This window comes from Atractosteus spatula (assembly GCF_055471065.1).
Source record: "Atractosteus spatula isolate fAtrSpa1 chromosome 10 unlocalized genomic scaffold, fAtrSpa1.hap1 SUPER_10_unloc_1, whole genome shotgun sequence".
Lineage (NCBI taxonomy): Eukaryota > Metazoa > Chordata > Actinopteri > Semionotiformes > Lepisosteidae > Atractosteus > Atractosteus spatula.
Genome location: NW_028296612.1, coordinates 878651 through 900432, shown reverse-complemented (window position 1 = coordinate 900432; position 21782 = coordinate 878651). Strand labels below are relative to the sequence as shown.

Genomic DNA, 21782 nt, shown 5'->3' with positions numbered 1-21782 from the left:
ACTGTGCTTAAACACATTGAGAGGAGAGGGTGTGTCGGAAAATAAGCGAACCGATAGGTTAGCTGATTTAGCGTGGTCTATGCCTCCTTCTAAGGCTTGACCGGGACGCCGGGGTGGTAACAATAGACACCTTACAAACAAGAGCAAGAAGCACCCCTTTTTACTAAGGTAACGTATTTTAACATTAAAAATAAAAACAAGAAATGTTACCCTGCTAACATGGAGTAAAACAGCTCCAGCAGTCTACCTGTCTGCGAGAAAATCGGGCTTGTCTTCCGTCCTGTGGTTGCATGGGATCAAACTGAAACCAACGTGTTTGTAGCAGCAGGCGTAGGCTGCAAAGGAAGAGGAAAAAAAGAAAAATTGCTCACACTTATATAGCGCCTTGCTGGATCCTCCACTCCGAGCTCTTTCCAGGTCATGGGGACTCCCCTCCAGCCCCACCCGTGTGCAGCCCCACCTGGATGATGCGACGGCAGCCAGAGTGCGCCAGTCCGCCCATGTGTTCGGCTGCGGGAGCCTTCTTCAGGCGTGAGGGAGAGAGGGGACAGTCAGCTGATAAGGCGCCCGGAGAACCCTCCGCAGCCGAATCGTCGAGTTTCTTTTCTGCTCTTATCAGCACCGGAATAAACCTTCGCGTGTTCCCAAGTTCGCCTAAACCAAGGGCCGGTCCTGCGTTCCCTGTTCTTTTTATTGCACACGAGAGAGAGAAAGTGTCAATAATTAATAAATGAAGTACACCTAATTCACTCACAGGAAAAGATCACAATTTCAGACAATTTCTGAGAGCGCCGTGTCCAGAGAGCGGCAGGGCGCGTCTGAAACTGCTGCTAATAAAGAAAAGGAGAAACTAAGGAGACAGGCCAGGTATACGCATATAAAATATTCTGCCTCGTGTCTAATAAGGTTCCTAATTAAAAAACAGCTCTCTCTATAGCTCTGTTTATAGATTACATCACTCACCATTTGATAATAAAAAAAAACTCTGTTGAAGTCACTTCTGTTATTAACGACAAGATTCCACGACAACCATCGAGATCTACTGTCAACTCCAGACATGACTGCTCTCGGTTTGAAACCACCCTGATTCCCTGACAGTCCGGGGAGAAAGTTTAAATGAGCAATTGATCCGTCTGATTTCCTACAACCCTCAGATCTTCTGATTATTTATCACAGAGCTCTGCTCTCTCTGTCTTCCTGTCCCGCACCGGCCATGAATGGTGCAGCCATTAACACGACACCCAGTAACGCGTGCAAAGGCTTTTTCATCTAAACCACACGGAATTCACGTAAAACGATTAAAACGAACAATTCATTTACAAATGTGCATTCCTGTGACCCGAGTGTGCAGCGGTTCTGGTCTCAGGGGATGAGGAGATACAAAGACAGACACCTTCTGTCTGCATTTCTTAAAGATATTTTTTGTGAATTTTTTTGGACTGGCGTACATCGGTTTACACGTCATTGGAAACGAATATCTGGGCCCAATGAGAGCGCGGTGTGCACAGAGTGAGGCGCAGGTTAAGAGACCCGCTCTATCTCTTTCACCAGACGGAATGGACACTGTGCGGACGACATATAATCTGCTCTTCCTCTGTGAGTAGATATATTTGTATATATGTTTGTTTCGTTAATATGCTTCTGTCAACAAAGCAGTGAATTAAAATTGTTTTATACATTCAAACATTATATTGGGCGGCATGAGAGTTTCTGGGGTCAGTGCTTCTCCAGTGCTCTGTCTTCTGCAGGGCTGTACTTGTATATAAAGATGATGTATAACATGTTTACAATATGTATTACCCGTATATGTACAGGTGTATACAACGTATATAAAGACTGTGTATAAAGTATATCGTTGTGAGTTGTATATAAAAACAGTATGTAAAATATACAGCTATTAGATGTATATAAAGACAGTATATAGGTATGTAGCTCTTGGTTGGATATAAAGACAGTATATATGTATGTAGCTGTTGGTTGGATGTAAAGACAGTACAGTATATAGGTATAGCTCTTGGTTGGAGATAAAGACAGTATAAAGGTATGTAGCTGTTGGTTGGATACAGTGTACCAAGCTGAGTTACACGGTTGATCTCTGAAAGAAACAGCCAGCTCTCTTCCGGAGGGAAGTAACTCGCTATCAAGCAATTAAATAGTGTGAAGGCACGAGGGGGTTTGTTCAGTTGAGATGAGCTGCCACAGAAAAAAAAAGTCTAAAATAATTTACAGTTAGCTTCACAAAACTGCATGCAAAGTTTGGATTATCACACTGAAGTCGAACTTTATTCGACGTCAATAAAAATGGTACAACAGGTGATGTACGTTTTTGGTTATCTTGAAATTATCCGAAACTGCCGAAAAGAGTTTGAGATTTTATTATATTTTTATATTATTATACTTTTTATTATATTGTTCCAGAATTTCCAAACATGGTCAATTTTCACAAATTTCAGGGGAAAAAATCAATATTAAACAGTAGCATGAAAGTTGTTTCCCTCTAGAGGTATTTAACTCTTGGATCAGTCGTGAACTGGTGACACGGTACTTAATAATACCAGAAAGATGGAATAAACCCCAAAATGATGGTCATATGTAACTGTTCTGTTCATTATGTTTAATAAGAATGATCTGAATCAAAACTACTGTATTGTTCAGATCGCAGAGATAGATCTTGTATCCTGATGAGTTTCTGAAAGGACTGACGCGAGTTTCATGTCTCAGATGTCTTCCTGGCAGGGGAACTGTTCGCTGGCTCGGCCGCGATGGTGGAGCTGCGGGTCCGAGCCGGAGACACGGTCACCCTGCCCTGCGGCATCAGGCACCAGAAGGAGACGCTGTGGGTGATACAGCGCCCCCTGGAGGTGCCGCTCATCGCCGCCATCGCCCGAATTAGCAACTCTGAAATCACCAAGGATGTGGAAGAGGAGTACCGGTCTCGCCTCTCCCTCGTCCTCGAACCCTCAACCCTCTCCGTCAGCCTGACGCTCGCCAACCTGACAGAGTCCGACCGGGCGCTGTACTACTGCGCCGACAGAGTCTACGGGCGGCTGCGCTTCGGAAACGGGACGGAGCTCGTCTTCCCCGGTGAGCCCCAACCACCGCCCGACACCCCGATAACCCCTCACGCACGCTAACACGCGTCTGCAGTTCCAGTCTGTGCACATATTCCCCTGCACAGCACAGACACCCTGGGGTCCCATTCATTCACTATTCAACACTACAGTCTTGTTCGGTACCTGTTTCGTTTTTGACATGTTTATACCCGACACCGGCTGCTTTCCATTTTCACACCTGCTTAGTGTGAAATCGTTTCCCTTTACCTGATTTTACTGTGCTTTATTACAGCTTAGTTAGAGTCATTTAGGCACCCAGAGAAACCGATAATCAATACCAATATCATGGAAAATGAACAGTGTCCTGTCCATATTTCAGAAAGGCTGTCCAGTGGCAGTGAAGATGTTGTGAATTAGCCTCTCACCTGCTCTTTGTCTTGTAGAAAACTCCTCCTTGGAAGAACCTGACCGGACAGTGGTCAGTCCCAGTAAGTGATTCTTCATGTCTGAGCTGTTACTTCAGAAAGGCTGTCCAGCGGCAGTGTAGATATTGTGAAGTAGCCTCTCACCTGCTCTATCTGTGGTCTTGTAGAGGAATCAGACCGGACACTGGTCAATCCCAGTCCGTGACTCTTCATGTCTGAGCTGTTACTTCAGAAAGGCTGTCCAGCGGCAGTGAAGATGTTGTGAATTAGCCTCTCACCTGCTCTGTGTCCTTTAGAAAACTCCTCCTTGGAGGAACCTGACCGGACAGTGGTCAGTCCCTGTCCCTGCCTGACGTGCTGGACTCTTCTGCCCTCTGTGAGTGTGGTCTGTGCCATCGTGTCCTCTGTCTGTGTTTTCTCCTGCTTTTCCCTTAGAAGAGGTAAGAGTGTTCACACTGCTGTGTTTTATTATGAAAAGTGAAATACAATTTGCGCAAAAGCTGCTGTTAGTTAGGAAAACATCAACAGACACGCAAAAGCGTGAAAGCTAAATCATTGAGATACTGTAGCATTTACATTTGCTATGGTTTCATGAAGGTTTCAGCGATATGAATGTTGTATCTGGACTTACTTTAACATGACGATAAAACACGAGAAAACACTTTAAAAACAAAAGCGACAATTGAGTACTAAGTATTTGGGCTGACATTTTCATGGGCTGAAACTGGGATTTCGTATTTGTGATGCTAAAGATTACATCGTAATATTATATTACAACCAGGAGAGCGAAAAGATAAAAATAACGATGAAACTGATCCAAAGCCTTATCCTTATATAACAGCTTGCTGGAATTGAACTTTTTCACACTGGTTTTCTGTCAATCCCTGATATGAAAAGTCACTGTGTATAACAATGATTATTTTACCAGTTGCATCAAAGCAGGAAGACGTATTTTAAATTCGACATACAGTCAGCACCGGCCGGTTACATTTTCTTCTCTTTCTCTGTTACCTGACAGATTAACAAAAACATCTTTCACGGTGCTGCTCAGATGTGTAGAACATTGATTTCCTTTTATTTTCTGGTCACCTTTTGTCTGAGACAAAAAGTTCTTTTAACTCTGGTTCTCCATACAGTAGGTTCTCAGTGTACTAAGTAATGTATTGTGATAAATGTATTACAGTCACTGTTGGTCATTTTTGGGGGTCACAGCGGAGTATAACTGTGTTTCCTCTTTAAAAACCAGGCAGTAAAAGTTCTGAGAGTCGCCCCCAGACTGGAGGACACAGCAAGAGACAGGACAGTCAGGTACCGATCAGATTTTTCTTTCTGATACAACACTGTGTCTCATCACCAGGAGTGTCGCTTCTGTCTGTGATATAACACATTCTCAGATCATATCTCGTTTCAACAACAACAATACAAACCATAAATGAAGGTGTGATCCAGCTGTTATTAGTGATTATGGTATTTGTTGGCATTTTTGTGGGCAGCTAAGTGTTTTTTCTGGATTTTTTATTTCGATCCTGACGAAAGTTGGCCATTCTTACCACAGTGTGTCAGGTGGGTCACAGACGAAATTAGCAGAGTGTGTGTGTGTGTTCAGACTCGTCCTCACCAGCAGCTGTGCTGTGTGTCTGTGTGTTTGCAGGAGGAGGCAGGAGAGACCACTATAGAGATCAGCAGCCAAAACACAAAGCACATGAAGAGAGGTGGCCACAACACACAGTCTACTGTGTATGCTGAGATCAAGCATGGGAGACGCGTGTGAAAGTAAAGTACAGAAGTACACTCACAGAGTGCTTAGCTGAGCTGAAAAAACATAAGCAGGTTGAGTATTGGGAATCAAAATGGATAAATGTGTAACTCATAAAAAATGTATTTTATCAAGTCTTCCAGTGGAGAACTAGTTAAACTGGATTGAATTGTCCTCTTACACAATAATCCTGTGAAACTGTGATTTCTGTTAGATTTATACATTTCCTGTCTCCAGTTGTTTTTTTCCACTGCTTTAATATGGATTAAGGGGACCATCCAGACAACTTCCTCTGAAATGAAATTTAGGAATCTTTTGTTGAACACTGGAGGGAGGGATCCAAATTTCTAAAAATTAAAATTTATTCTTAGATTAAGTATCTCTTTATTTCACATGAAAAATCTATATGCTTGGCAGCAATATTGTAAAGTCCTTGGAATTTAAATATATAGCTACAATCATAACATAGATAATGCAAGATATCCATCCATCTCTATTATCTAACCTCTTTATCCAGTACAGGGTCACACGGGAGCTGGAGTCTGTCCCAGCAAGCAACAGGCACAAGGCAGGGTTCACGCTGGGCAGGACACAAGTCCATCACAGGACACACACACACCCTGGACAGGACACCAGTCCATCACAGGACACACACACACTCACACACCCTGGACAGGACACCAGTCCATCACAGGACACACACAGACACTCACACACCCTGGACAGGACACCAGTCCATCACAAGACACACACACTCTCACACACCCTGGACAGGACACACACATACTCACACACACCCTGGACAGGACACACTCACACACCCTGGTGAGGACACCAGTCCATCACAGGACACACACACACACACACACACCCTGGACAGGACACCAGTCCATCACAGGACACATACACATTCACAGACTCACACACTCACACCAGGGCCAATTTTCCTAGAAGCCAATTCACCAACCAGCCTGTCTGTGGACTGTTGGAGAAAAACTGGAGCACCTGGAGGAAACCCGCACATGGAAAGAACATACAAACTCCACACAGACAGCACCCCCAGGAATCGCACAATGTACTCTTTTTGCTCATTGTGAGGCAGCAATGCGAACCACTATTTCAGATCAAGAAATTTTTGCTTGGCAGTTATCTTGTAAAGCCCTGAGAATCTAAAAAACACACAAATATAATCATAAAAAGGATAATGCAAAATTATAAAAAATCTTAATTGCTGATAAAAGCAAGGCCCTTGCACTGATAGGGGAGTCTTGCAACAGTAGTTGTTCTGGAAAGCATCAGGAAGTTAGGCTCTGCCTTTATTTACGCTATTGTTTTTTTCCGAACTCTTCAGTGCAATTACAGGATTAAACAGTATCCCTGGTCTGGCCAGAGAATTGCATGAAAAAATATACCATACAGAAGCAAAGACTGGTGTGTGAGTTTCTTAAGCAGTAAACAAGAAAGCAGCCAAACAACTTAGATTGACTAATTCTTTGAGTCTCGCACAAGCTAGTGAGCCCTTAAGTGATGTTCAGCACGACGACCGCAGATGTTTCCATGAGCTCAACTGCTCTGTATATTTACTCTCTATCTTAGGCGTATGATTTTCACACTGGGCTCAAGAGGAGAGGGGGCTGGGGAGGAAGGTGGAGACTCTGGTTTCAAACTTGAGAACAAGTTTGCATTGAGCTTCCTGTCTTGAGTAAATCGTCAAGAAGAAAACAGAAGCACCCGCCAAAAACTCATGTGATGGCAAGAAATAAAACGGTGTAAAAATGGATTCCACACAGGCCTGTGCCCCTGTTTTCAAGACCCACAGACTGTTTCTCAGACATCAGACGCTTTTGATTCTGCAGAGGAGAGCTGCACCTGTTAGACAAGTGGTGCCTTCCTGGACAGAGGACACAAGACAGGTCACATGAGAGGCAGCTATTGGGCACAGCTGGCCCGATGGGTAGTTAGTAGTTAATCAATCTGAAGGTCTCAACTAGAAAAAAGTAAATCACAAATTTTCTGCAGCTTGTTCCATACCCCCACTACCCTCTGTGTAAAGAAGAGCCTCCTTTGCTGATACTAACCTTTTTACCTGAATAAAACTCACTCAGTGCAACAAGGTGGAGCAATGATTATTATTTCTGCCTTGCAGCTTTGAAGCCTTGGGCTCAATTCCCTTGTGGTGCTGTCTGTATGGAGTTTGCATGTTCTCCTTGTGTTGGTGTGTTTCCCCCCACAGTCCAAAGACATGCTTGGTGGGTTAACTGGCTTCTGGGGAAATGAGCCCCGGTGTAAGTGTGTGTGTCCATCCTGTGATGGACTGGTGTCCTGTCCAGGGTGTGTGAGTTTGTGTCCTGTGATGGACTGGTGTCCTGTCCAGGGTGTGTGCGTGTGTGTCTTGTGATGGACTGGTGTCTTGTCCAGGGTGAACCTTACCTTGCGCCTATTGCTTGCTGGGATAGTCTCCAGCTTCCCCTCAACCCTATGCTAGAAGAAGCGGTTCCCCTCCGTCAGCTGCAGTACTCTTGTCCGTCGCCGCCTGCGCTATTCTCTAATTGTTTAGAAAGGAAACCTGTAAATAAGAGATCCCATCTGTTCATTTTCATTGCCCGCTTCAGAGAAGACACCAGCGCTGGGCGGGGTCTCCATGACGTCACCAGACCGCTTCACCACTGGTGACGCACTCGCCGTCAGGAAGTCGCTCCGCGGGTTTCATGGGAGTTGTAGTTGTTGTTCCTGCAGCTGGTTTTTGAGCTTGCCATACGAAGGCACTGGGACAGGGTTACACGAACACGAATTCCCACGATTTCCATCTGTTCAGCCTCGATTTACGTTTTAGATCACCGTCACTACACTGATGTTACAATGTTCAAGAGCGCCACCTTGTGGATCCTGTGTGTTTAGGGTTTTAATGCTCCACTCGAACTGCTAAATATTTTCTTCCTGTCCTGTTGTCAATCAAGTCTCTCTTGTACGGTCGTCACACACACCTCGCTCTGCAGTGGAGTTTCTTATAAGAGCATCTAAATGCATCAAAGCAGGGAAGTGTTGATATATTTGGAAATACAGTTACCCAAATACCAGCTCCCATTATTTACAGATCAGCCCCTTGCCATCAGTATAGTAATAACAGCAGGTGGACACCCCGAGTTCATAGTGATGAGACTCGGACTTCTATCGCTACAAAAGCCGAGTCTAAGCGAGATCTCATCAGCAAAGCAGATACGGACACAAGACAGACGAGACGATATAAACACAATCCTCATTTTTTAGTCACTTTTTATTGTGACTGTGATTCTTCTCTAGAAGGAGATTTTGTGATTTGAACAGTCATGATGCTGTGTTTTGCTAAGTTGCAGGGTAAAATTAATATAGATTTTTTCCTTAAAATATTAAACAGTCCCTTAAAAATGTACCAGGATGAGTAAACTAATGAACGGAGGCTTTAGTTTGATTTAATGTTTTGCAGAAAGAATTATCAGTAAGTGGAAGCAAGAAGCCTCTAACCCAAGACGGAAAAACAAAATGCTATGTGTGATATCTTAGTTACATTCAAACAATAAGTGTCACCAAGTCAAAGAGGAATAAAGGTTTTTTTACCACGAAATAGCAAAAATGAAACTAGTGTTGGAAATACTGGTATTCTTAAAAATGAAAGCTGTAAGGCACCTTAGCTGAAACTGTTCTGGTATAAAGCAAGGAATGTTATACAACAGGGACATTGAAGATACCTGCTGTAGCTTTAACTGCCAACTGCATAAACATGGCAACTTCAGTGCTGCAAAGGTTTCATCTCTAACTCAGGCAGCTCATTCGAAACCATCTGATGCTGCAGAGGCGGTTTTAGGCTGAGCTTAAAGACAGACGTGATCTGTGAAACAGCCCTGGGGATGTTAAGTCTTTTTTGAAAGAGAAGTAAAAATACAAGCTTACAAGCTCCCCTCACAAACGGCAAGGGTTACGGACTGGCAAAAGTCCAGCTAGAAAACAGGCGGCTGGTTTCACTGAGTTCCTCTCGTTCTCGGCGAATACAAGCTGTGATTATTCCCCTTAAAAATGACTAAGGCAAGCACATGCACCATACTTCAACACAAGAAAGCAATACAAGTGCATTGCAAAAGGATAATGTTGCCTACATTGAATTTTCAGACTTGAGACCTAGCAACAGAACGACTGTGCTTATCTGGCTTTTCTCCACAGTTTATAAAACACCCTTATTGACGGCATCAGACTTCAGACGGGATCTTAAATTCAAGCGGCTCACACTGGCTTCGCTCTTCCTCATCTGTAGGGCTCATGTTGTAGTTAATCACTCCTGGCGATTGGAAGGGTTAGAGAACATTAAAACTGCACCAGTAACCAGGATTAAGCTGGAGAAAATCCTCAGTGCAGTGTTTTTTTCCCCCCACACAGACCTGTCGACTTTTCCTCATCTGGTCAGATGGTGTTAGTGGGGCCAGCAGGGGGCGCTCTCACCCTGCAGTCTGTGTGGGTCCTAATGCCCCAGAATAGTGACGGGGACACTGGATTGTAAACAGGCGCTGTCCTTTGGATGAGATGTAAAACTGAGGTCCTGACTCTCTGTGGTCATTAACAATCCCAGGGTGTCTCTCGAGAAGAGTAGGGGTGTTACCCCAGTGTCCTGGTCTAATTCCCCCCCTGGTCTTTACCCATCATGGCCTCCTAATAACCCCCCTCTCTGAACTGGCTTAATCACTCTGCTCTCCTCCCCCCGGGGTGCTGCTGTGTGGGGAGAGGACTGGTGGGGGTGCACACTGGGGTGGGGTGGGGGGATCCCCATGTCCTGTAAAGCGCTTTGAGTGGAGTGTCCAGAAAAGCGCTATATAAGTGTAAGCAATTATTAGATGAAGCACAGTCTGGCTCAGGGTCTGTCAGCGGCACTTAACTCCACAACACTTCCAGTCACTCACATAGTAACACGGTGAACGTTATACAGTGGTGTGAAAAAGTGTTTGCCCCCTTCCTGATTTCTTATTTTTTTGCATGTTTGTCACACTGAAATGTTTCAGATCATCAAACAAATTGAAATATTAGACAAAGATAACACAAGTAAACACAAAATGCAGTTTTTAAATGAAGGTTTTTATTATTAAGGGAAAAAAAATCCAAAGACATGGCCCTGTGTGAAAAAGTGATTGCCCCCCCTGTGATTGATAAACTGTGGTTTATCACATCTTTGGAAAGCTGAGTTCAATTTCTCTAGCCACACCCAGGCCTGATTACTGCCACACCTGTTCTCAATCAAGAAATCACTTAAATAGGACCTGCCTGACAAAGTGAAGTAGACCAAAAGATCCTCAAAAGCTAGACATCATACTGTGATCCAAAGAAATTCAGGAACAAATGAGAAACAGAGTAATTGAGATTAATCAGTCTGGTAAAGGTTATTAAGCCATTTCTAAAGCTTTGGGACTCCAGCAAACCACAGTGAGAGCCATTATCCACAAATGGCGAAAACATGGAAGAGTGGTGAACCTTCCCAGGAGTGGCAGGCCGACCAAAATTACCAAAATTACCCCAAGTTCGACGACTCATCCAAGAGGTCAGAAAAAAACCCACAACAACATCCAAAGAACTGCAGGCTTCACTTGCCTCAGTTAAGGTCAGTGTTCATGACTCCACCATAAGAAAGAGACTGGGCAAAACTGGTCTGCATGGCAGAGTTCCAAGACGAAAACCACTGCTGAGCAAAAAGAACATAAAGGCGCATCTCAGTTTTGCCAGAAAACATCTTGATGATCCCCAAGACTTTTGGGAAAATACTCTGTGAACTGACGAGACAAAAGTTGAACTTTTTGGAAGGTGCGTGTCCCATTACATCTGGCATAAAAGTAACAGCATTTCAGAAAAGGAACATCATACCAACAGTAAAATATGGTTGTGGTAGTGTGATGGTCTGGGGCTGTTTTGCTGCTTCAGGACCTGAAAGACTTGCTGTGGTAAATGGAACCATGAATTCTGCTGTCTACCAAAAAATCCTGAAGGAGAATGTCCGGCCATCTTTTCGTGACCTCAAGCTGAAGCGCACTTGGGTTCTGCAGCAGGACAATGAACCAAAACACACCAGCAAGTCCACCTCTGAATGGCTTAAGAAAAACAAAATGAAGACTTTGGAGTGGCCTAGTCAAAGTCCTGACCTGAATCTGATTGAGATGTTGTGGCATGACCTTAAAAAAGCGGTTAAGGCTCGAAAACCCTCCAATGTGGCTGAATTACAACAATTCTGCAAAGATGAGTGGGCCAAAATTCCTCCACAGCGCTGTAAAAGACTCATTGCCAGTTATCACAAACGCTTGATTGCAGTTGTTGTTGCTAAGGGTAGCCCAACCAGTTATTAGGTTTAGGGGGCAATCACTTTTTCACACAGGGCCATGTAGGTTTGGATTGTTTTTTCCCTTAATAATAAAAACCTTAATGTAAAAACTGCATTTTGTGTTTACTTGTGTTATCGTTGTCTAATATTTCAATTTGTTTGATGATCTGAAACATTTCAGTGTGGCAAACATGCAAAAAAAAAAAGAAATCAGGAAGGGGGCAAACACTTTTTCACACCACTGTAGAGCTGAAACATGTTACAACCGATTTTTTTTTATAGTCCCGTTCGTGGAAAAGGTTACAGTTTACAAAAAGACACGAATAAAGCAGGTGAGGGCCTTAAGAAGATTCTCAGGACGACCAGCAGGCCTACTGGTTCAGCTGCCTGAATCGCACACCTATAAAACATACTTAAACATCACACTACGAGAAACAAAAAAATAAATTAAAGCTTAAAAACAGCATTGCGGTAAATGGGGAAGAAAAGCTTAAATATCCCATTTCAGCAATTAGTTAAAATGTGAAATTAATGAACCCCGCAGGTTACAAGACTTGTGGTCGGGTTCAAATCCCATGTCCAGCTGCAGAGGGAAAAGCCCATTCAGAATCCAGGACCTGCCCCTAGGGGGCGTGAGTGTCCAGGCTCCTTGTTCACACAGCTTCGATTGTGTCCTGCAGCTCAGCTCTTTCCCTGATTTTATCAATGTTTTGTTCAAGCCAAACCAGCGAATCTGGTAAATTATCCACGCAGGAGGTCAATTAGAGTGGTTTTCTGTGAGGACTTGATTCAGCTCTGTGACACAGGGATCAGGTCAGGAGCAGCAGGCAGGAGAGGGGCCCCTCTTTGTGAAAGTGAGGTTCCTGTGGAGAGAGTCGCCCCTGAATGAAGATCATCATTCTCCTCCTCCATATAAAATCCTGAGTCTTTTCTCTGCTCTGGGTCTTTCACAATAACTGTGTCTGAAGGGCTTACTGTAGAAGCACTGGGAGAACTGGATCCACTGGGAACTGGAGTAGAATGTACAATTACCGTAATCTCTTCTCCTTGTCCATCGTCTTCAGCATCAGTGAGCCTTTCCAATTGTGATTCCTCCAATTGTCTGTTTTCTACATTGCTATCAACACTGTGTTTCTCTTCTCTCTTCTCTTGAGCCACTTTTTATAGAGAACAAGGCCCAGTACACCTCCCACCAGCACAATCACTGGCACAGCGACACCAGTAACAATTCCAGGCCAAATCTCTGAAAAACAGGAAAGAGAGAATTTAATGGGAGCTGCAGTCCCAGTTTTGTCAGGCCAGTTATTAAATCTCAGTAACCAAATAAATTAATTGACAGTACCACAAAATTTTAATAATTCCAAATAAAGCACTAAATCAGGTACTATGGGAAAGTTGGCCTTGATCTTGCCAAGGGCAAGAATTGTGACGTGATGCGGCCCTTCCTGCTCACTAGTCACAGTGATGACTGATGTACTGAGATGAACGAAGTACAGATTGTGCAGCAGATATTTCACTGATCAAGTAAATTGTATTTAAACAGTTGCTTGATTTTGTCTACTGAGATTGAATGACAGAAGACAATTAATTTAAACTAATCTGCATCTAACTAAATTTTTCCTGTAATGAAGACTCACCTCACCCAGTGACAGTGACGATCGCAGTGCTGATGGTGTTTTCCTGAAGGTCCCTCACTGTGTAGCTCCCCTGATCAGCTGGTGTGAGGGAGCGCAGTGTCAGAGAGCCATCCTGCACCGACACTCTCTGCTTGTACCCGGGGCCAGGGATCCCTGCGCTGCTCAGTAAGACTCCGGGAGACTGGGCAGATCCTGCAGGATCAAACAGCACCTCCACTGGAGCAGCAGTGTGGAGAGGGAGAGTCAGACTGTCTCCAGACCGCAGGGTGAGGACTTCTGATCGAGCTGAAATTCAAGGAAAAGAGCAGAGTGTAAGAATGATGCAGACAGCAATTAAACAGCTGTCAAGACTGCACGCACTCAGAGGAGACAGTAAGTCTTGAAATTGAAGATAGTTTCATAACAGCAACACTGATTTAGAGTTTTAAGTTAAATATATTCAAGTGCTATAATGAAAAATCCTTAAATATCAGGAAATCAATACCTTATCACATTTAGCTCCTATAAAAGCAGATGTCAGGGACTGACACTCGTAAAAGAGTCACACTGTGCAAGTTCCCCACTGGAGCCCCACTCCTCACCTCCTACAGTGATGTGCACAGTGCTGATGGGGTTCCTCTGGGAGTCCTGCACTGTGTAAGTGCCCCCGTCTTCAGCTCTCACACTGGAGATCTTCAGCACCTGGTCTTGAACCCAGGCCTTCAGCCTGCTGGAGTCTGGGGTCACAGTGCTGTCGAGCACAGAGCACAGCCTGCGAGACTCTCCTCCCTCAGGCCTGAACCACAGCTCTAAAGCCTGCTGTGTGCGCAGAGGGACACTGAGGGGGTCTCACCAGGAGAGACTGATGTTCTCCTCGTGTCCTACAGGAAGACATTGACAAGTGATCAGTCAGCAAGACCAGACAAGTCACATGGCCTTTTCCCAGAATTCCCTGTCTGTCCTGAAGAGTGAATTCAGTCAACATTGTTTAAGCTGAACCCCGGCTAAAATTCACCAAGGGCCCTGGTCTGGGGTTTGGGATGAAGGAGAAGGAAGAAAAATTATAAACAGAAAATGCTGGTGCACCCTAGAGAACTGAGAGAGAAAACAACTGTAGGTCAGGTTAGTCGACACGAGTCAGGAATCACTACACTGTAAACACCCGATTCCCTCAAACTGCTCAGATCACAAGGAAGGAAAAGGAGATTACCTAGAACTGTGAGCTTCACATCTCCGAGGAAGTTCCTGTTGCTCTTGTCATCCACAAATCGACACTCATAGATATCTTCATCCAAGAACGTCACGTTATGAAGGATCAGGGAGAAATCCCCATCTCTGATCCTCTCTCTGGACAGCTCAGCTCTGTTCTCGAACCTAGGGCCAGTGCGGTTTAGCCCTCTGTTGAACTCCAGCACATAGTGGTCAGCTGTCTCCCACTGTATAATCTTTCTCTCCTCCGGAGTGTCTCTGTAGGAGCTCCCATCACAGGGTAGAGCAACTGTGTCCCCATAGAGCCCAGATACAGAGAGGAGAGCAGAGCACACTGGGAGACAGAGGACAGAGACAGAGAGAGACTTCAGCTCCCTTAAAACACACAACAGTGAGACACAGCACTCTGGACGTGACTGTAACTGCTTGTGGACAGCATTTCTTCACAGGCGAGCAAACGACAACTCCGATCTCTGATACCTTGAGAGTAAAACACCGTCAGGACGATACTCAGGACCAACATGATGAGGGACCTGCAGTAAGGATATGAGCGACAGGAGTAAAGCTATAACAGAAAACAATGACCCTGATGTTTTAGTAGTAGCAGAGTGAGGAGTTCATTGCCCTGTGTTCGTGTACACTGGGATTCTTATTCGCACTGAGCTCTCAGGGCATGCACAATACTACACACGTACTGTAGAGCAAACGGGTGCTGGTATAACACCATTTTTACCGTTATTGTGATTAAACAAGCAATGACTGAAATGACATTTAATTCGAGAAACTTCTCAGACCGAACAGTTTTCAAGAACATTACTTACTTTCGTAAACGGCGCGCTGATTATCCGAGATCAGCCTCGCCCAGAAATGTGAACTACGCGTCACTGGCCCCAATAAAAAAAATCAGTTTTCTTTTTTTTTTAATTCCTAGTTGTCCAGGTTTGTCTATATGCGGAGGCGTATAAACCGTTTAGCGTTGGAGCGGAGGCATGCCAGTTTCCCCAGAGGGCGCACTTCTTATCTCATTAGGAGACGCGATGAGCGCAGACTAGTCCCGATTTCTTTCAACGGTGGAGTGAATCACAAGAAACCTGCAGAGTGTTATTCGTGTGTCAGAGGACGCGGGGGGGTTAGAAAGATTGAGGATCTCAAAGCGTTTCCTGGGTACCTTCCCCGGTGCAGTGTGTGATCATACACGTCTGAACAATTGTCACGGAATAACAGCATTTATCTGACTCGGTTTTAGGCAGTGGGATCGATTTCAGGACACGGACGACGGGTATGAGCGACCTCGTGCTTACACGGGGTGCAAACTGTATCGTGTCATCATTAATCTCCGGGGGGAGAGTCGGGCTGTGTGCGTTTTGCAGCGCCGCACATGGTCAGAAACGCTCAAGCCACAGAGCCAGCACAGCTGTCGGGAGCCTGGACGTGCGGTGATTGCCGAGTGTGACAAGCTGCTCACACACGGACACGATCGCTGCGGATCTCGTAGATACGAGGTAACGCGATAAGGTTGAAGGCGCTGTCGTAGTCTTTAAAGTATCCCTCTGTAGCACACTCTGTGTTGACGCGCTGTATTAAATGTAACCCAATATGGACACTAACGAAACATTTCTTGACAGTTTTAACCAACGGATCTGTTCGGGTGTCTTTTGTCGTTTTTATGTACTTGCCGGTTTGGTAACATGAGCACTGCAGGGTTTAGCAGACAAAAAAACGGAAGAGAGTACTTTGTTTCTGTTTCGGTTTTAGATGTTTGCCACGGGATTCTGCTTCCTGATTATCGAAAATGTATCGTTTTTCCCCCTATTTTGTGTCTACATATCTACTTGTAATATTTACTTAACACTCAAGAGGTACAGTAAAAGGAGTTGTAATTTACAAATCAATCGTGAGGTTTAGAAAAATATTACATTCATGATATGTCATTGGATTGTTTTGGTTTTACTTTATTGGGTGTGAACTACACTTTACTGAAATGTTCATTGTCATAAATACATCAGCCCTGGGAGAGCTACTTTAAAAAACAGCTTCTTCAGCAATTATTATCAATGCCATGACCAAGGGGTGACCGTGTTTAAAAATGTTTTGGGCCTCAGCTTTTGTTGAGATTAATTCTGGTGTAAGGAATGCTGTTGTATGTTGAAGCTGATATCCTGACTTCTCAAAACACAGCTGGCTGAGCTCCTCCAGTCAGGACAGGCAGCTCTTCTGTACACACTGGGTGGTGGGGGTGGGGAACAAGCTGCCAAGCCCTGTTGTTGAAGCTAATACCTAGCTTCTCAAATCCCTCCAATCAATTAGCTACTTATTACCAAATGGCTTAGATGGCCTCCTCTCATTTGTGACTGTGTGCTAACATGGTGTTCAATATTTATTCTTCATCAGGCTCTGGTGTCCCGGGACAGGCTGGGAGGAGCTGAATGTGGCTGTGCTGACCGCTGAGCTCCTGGCCCAGGAGAGGAGGCCTGTCCAGCAGTGGACAGGAGGAAGACTGCGGGATGGAGGTGTTGTAGTGCAAGGTAAGGAAGGTGAGAGTGTAGAGAGGAGAGACGTGGCTGTCGGGGAGAGTCAGTGATTCTCCTCACCCTCTTAGACCAGTATCAGTAAATCTAGCTGTCTGATGCATGATCTTCTGTTATTTTTTTAGATTTTTGAATGAAGTTGCTTTGTATATCATGATGCTTTCCAACTCTGAATAAAGTTTTCAGAAAACCTTTCCTGTGTTTGTGGCTGTGTGTTCATGAACTTCTAAAAAAGTTACTCTAGGATTATTGTGTAACTTACCCAAATGCCATGGGTCAGTATATCATATCTACTCTGGTAACCTGCTTTATGGTTTTGTCAGTCCCCTAATGCTGAGATCTGGTTGAGGGAGTTAAATGGGTGTAATAAACACCTCAATCATCTGATGATTATGTTTTGCAATAAAAATAATTCTGCTCTCAAAGGTCAGTGATTCAGTATTGAGTATAGACCAACAGATATTTCTTTGTGGTTTTAAATCTTACTCTTCTTCCCAAAATACAGTTTAAATACGCGTACCCATCAGCATGAGCGAGTCTGATCCTGCTGCCAAAGGTGCTTCTAAAGACTACTGAATACTCAGGCTATCGGCACATTGAAGATTTTGTTTTTGCATTTTTATTGACTTTGTACTCATGATGGATTGAGTTGATCAAATTCAGATCAAAACTAGATTGAGCGTCAATTTTCGCAATCTACATACGAGATTGGTACTAATTCAGGTTATACAGCCTCAGAGGACAAAGGGACAAACTTCCCTTGAGAGACCTTGAGATGAATGTAATTCATACAGACATCAGTGTCGTCGATATTTGAGCCCTCAGCCCTCGTATTAGTGCTGTGTGTGGATCTGAACTCTCAGTATGTTAGTATATTGGGGGTTGTTTCAGTCTGCTGTGTTCAACATTTTACGTAGCGCCTGAGACTCTTAATCTCAGGGTCATGGGTTTGAGCCCCATGTTGGGCAGTGCAGTTTTTCATCAATTTCCCTTCGGGACTGATAAAGACTTAGCTATCTATATTGAAAGGAATAATATAAAGGTTTTGGTTTTTCTTCCTGGAAACTATGGAGTAACATGCAACATCTTTGCCAGTTGTTTTAGGTGATAAAGTTCTGTTTGTTAAAAGTTGTAAAAAGTGAGGAAACTTCCTGAAAGTGTTTGCTTGCAACGAGACTGTGGAACTTGATCAACTCCTGGTCCTTGCAATGCTGTGAGTCCTGCTGTCTGCTTTTGTCTAAGAGCACTGTCCAGAGAACAGCAGGGGGTGCCCTGACACTGTTGCTAATAAAAGGAGGATTTAAAAAGCAACACCAGTTTTCTGCTAAAAGATTCCAAATTCTCATTAGAATTTAGCTCTTGCGGAGGCTATCTTTGTGAGATCTGCAGTATTTCGGAGTATCATGGCTTGTATCATTCATACTTTTACTTAATCAAAGTCTCTTGATTGAAGTCTCTCAAGGTGGAGTGTTGGCACTGTGGCTCAGGATCTGTGCCTGTGGCTGGAATGTTGCCAGTTCAAATCCCACAGCTGCTTCAAATCCTGCTCTGTTGGGCCCCTGAGCAAGGCCCTTTACCCCAGCTGCTCCAGGGGTGCTGTATGATGGCTGAACCCCAGCTTCTCTCCCTGTCTGTGTGTCTCATGGAGAGCAAGCTGGGGTCTGTGAAAAGATGAATTCCTAATGCAAGAAATTGTATAGGGCCAATAAAGTGATCTTATAATATAGAAGAACTAAAGGCTCCACTGCAACCAGTGACATCTACTGTTAGCTCCGGGGTATCACAGCTCTAGTGTTGGAACCAGCCCTGATGCATTGACAGTCCGGGGAGAAAATTGAAGTCATCGATTGTTCTGTCTGCTTTTCCTCCAATCCTCAGCTCTTCCTCAATTATTCCCTGTTCTGTTCTTTCTCTGGTTTCTTCATCTCCTGCACTGGCTTCTGAAAAACATGTGCATGAATACTACACTCGATAAGATAGATAGATAAGACTTTATTAATCCCGTAGAGAAATTGATGTGTTAATAGCAGTCCAGCCCAAGACAAGCAAAAACAGACATCAGAATAGATGAAAACTTATACAAAATAAATATAAAATAAATAAAAATACATAGGTGTGTGCAAAATATGATGATTGTAGTCACTGTAGAAACAATAAAAATATGTGCAAAATGTGCATAGGTTTATACAGATTGATTGCCCAAAAAGTACAATGGAGCAACATGCTGTCCATAGACGAGCAGATGAAGGGCTAACAGTCCTAGCCTAAGGCAGCGTTATACACCCTGACAGCCGCCGGGAGGAAAGACCTGCGGAAACGTTCCCTTGAACACCGGAGCCGGAGCAGTCTGTGGCTAAAAGTGCTCCACTGCCCAGTTACAGTCCCATGAAGCGGATGAGAGGCGTTGTTCCTGATGGCTGTGAGCTTGGTCAGCATTCTCCTCTCAGCCACCGCCTCCAGGGGGTCAAGGCTCATCCCCAGCACAGTGCCAGCCTTCCTGATGAGTTTATTGAGCCTATTTGCATCTTTTGTCATGATGCTGCTGCCCCAGCACACAACAGCGTAGAAGATGGCTTCTGCCACCACTGATTCATAATAAATGTGTAGCAGTTCCACACACACCAAAGGACCTGAGCCTCCTTAGGAAATAGAGTCGGCTCTGACCTTTCTTGTACAGTGCGTCAGTGTTACCAGACCACTCCAGCTTATCATCCAGGTGTACCCCTAAGTACTTGTAGGACTGTACCCCCTCTATGTCCTCACCCTGGGTGGAAACAGGGTTCAGCGGAGACTTATTCCTTCGGAAGTCCAAGATCATTTCTTTGGTCTTGCTGGTGTTAAGCTGGAGATGGTTAAGATGACACCACTCCACGAAGTTGGTAATCAAGCCCCTATATTCCTCCTCCCTCCCCTCTCTAATACACCCCACACTTGCAGAGTCATCTGAAAACTTCTGCAGATGACATGCCCCAGAGTTGTACCTGAAGTCAGAGGTGTAAAAGGTGAACAGGAATGGAGCAAGAACAGTCCCCTGTGGAGCCCCAGTACTGTTAACAACCTGTTCAGACACACAGCTCTGTAGCCGTAAATACTGTGGCCTGCAAGTCAGATAGTCTATAATCCAGGACACCAGGGGAGTGTCCACCTGTGTCACCCTTAGCTTATCTCTCAGTAAAGGTGGATGGATGGTGTTAAAGGCACTGGAGAAGTCAAAGAACACAACTCTCACAATGCTCCCCGTCTTCTCCAGGTGAGAGTTAGCTCTGTGTAGCAGATAGATGACTGCATCCTCCACTCCCAGGTGTGACCGATAGGCGTACTGCAGGGGGTCCAGTGCTGTACTCACCAGGGTTCTGAGGTGGTCCAGTACAAGTTTTTCCAGAGTTTCAACAGTGTCAACAGGATGTCAACAGTGGTTTTGCGCTCAGATCTGAGCAGGTCTTTACACACCAAGCTACGCCAACCTCCCACAGATAGCAAAACAACAACAAAATATCACCCAAGAGAATAGTAGCGGTCGCAGTTAATCACCAATCCCGCGTCCGACGTGTATACATATACAAACAAAAGCAGGATGAGGCCAGGTCTTGGACATATCGGTATTGACGCACTGATTCAGACTCAGGAAATCTTTCATCCCCTCTGCAATCACAGTCCAAAACAATGCAAAGTAACTACTGTACCTCGTCTCCTGTCTCCTGTTTCTTATCTCCTGTAACACCACTGTATTCCCTTCCCTTTTGATAATGTGTATTGTAATTGTGTTGTGTTTGACTGTGCCGTAAAAATAAAATTCCCCTAGGGGACAATAAAGCTTGAAATTGAAAACTGAATTGAAAATGAAAATGATGAGGTAAACGCAAAAATTCACCAGATCACACCCTTTTTCCGTATATAGACGAACACCCCCCTCCACACACACACATACAACAAAAAAATCATTTTACATAATGGTCAAACTCATCAGAGTAACGACAATTCATTTCAGCCACCCCTGACGAGGGAGAAATTAGAACTGGCTTGATGTTCTAGTCCGTTGTTGAGCTGAACGGTCCTTGATAATGTTTATTTCCCTACGAGCAAATCCACACACCCCAGAGTCATGCGACCAGGAAAGGACGCTTGCTTTGATAGGAGGATCGTGCCTGAATCGCCTGACTGTCCATTCAGCCATTTTATAACCGCATGATAAAGCTTTAGGGTCGCTGGCAAACCGGAGCTTATCCCGGAAAGCAGCGGGCACAAATCAGAATACACCCATCACGGGACGCCAGACCACCACAGGACACACACACACACCAGGGCTAGTTTTCCCACCAGCATGTCTCTGAACTGTGTGCAGGAAAACCACACGAACACTAGATAAACTCCAGGTCCAGAATTGAACCCAGGTCCCCTTCAATGCGAGGGCACCCATGCTGGCCACTACGATGCCGTGCCTCCCCCGAAGAAAATTCTACACTCCAAGACACCAGCGAGCAGGGAGATCGGTCACACAAAGACGAGAAGGCGGTCGTCGTATTTTCTTGAAAGCCGCATCACATTCAGAGCAACGGTAAAGAATCCATTGTACACAGAAACGTTACTTGCTTATAGAACTGTCCCAGAGTGCGACATCTCGACACATTTTTTACATAGATAATGATCAAAAGAAGCTCTGGGTTTCTGAAAGTTGAAGATACCTCCCACATTTATGCGCTATTAAAGCTTCAAAGAACCCCCGAGATCTGCGCTTTTGTTCCCTTTAAGTAACTGCACGGTCATATCTTTGGCGACTTTTCTCTATACAGAAAAGGTATATAATATTGAGGAGGCCATTACCTCGAGCTACACCTCTAATCGATATTACCCAGTCAGGATAGCGGCT

General features: G+C 44.6%; 1 protein-coding gene across 1 annotated transcript; it reads left to right on the top strand.

The window, feature by feature from the left end:
* Positions 1-1556: 1556 nt before the first annotated feature.
* LOC148813338 (uncharacterized) lies at positions 1557-5249 on the top strand. Its single transcript, XM_088907963.1, has 6 exons — positions 1557-1596; positions 2722-3084; positions 3646-3675; positions 3808-3918; positions 4725-4786; positions 5130-5249. Exons 1-6 carry the CDS (start codon positions 1557-1559, stop codon positions 5247-5249), a joined length of 726 nt encoding a protein of 241 aa, XP_088764089.1.
* Positions 5250-21782: the final 16533 nt, after the last annotated feature.

Bases quoted from the DNA above. Each gene is read 5' to 3' on its own strand.
- LOC148813338 (XM_088907963.1), top strand. From the start codon at position 1,557: ATGGACACTGTGCGGACGACATATAATCTGCTCTTCCTCT. The intron at 3,676-3,807 runs GTCCGTGACTCT...CTGACCGGACAG, and splicing joins CCGGACACTGGTCAATCCCA to TGGTCAGTCCCTGTCCCTGC. The intron at 3,919-4,724 runs GTAAGAGTGTTC...TTTAAAAACCAG, and splicing joins CTGCTTTTCCCTTAGAAGAG to GCAGTAAAAGTTCTGAGAGT.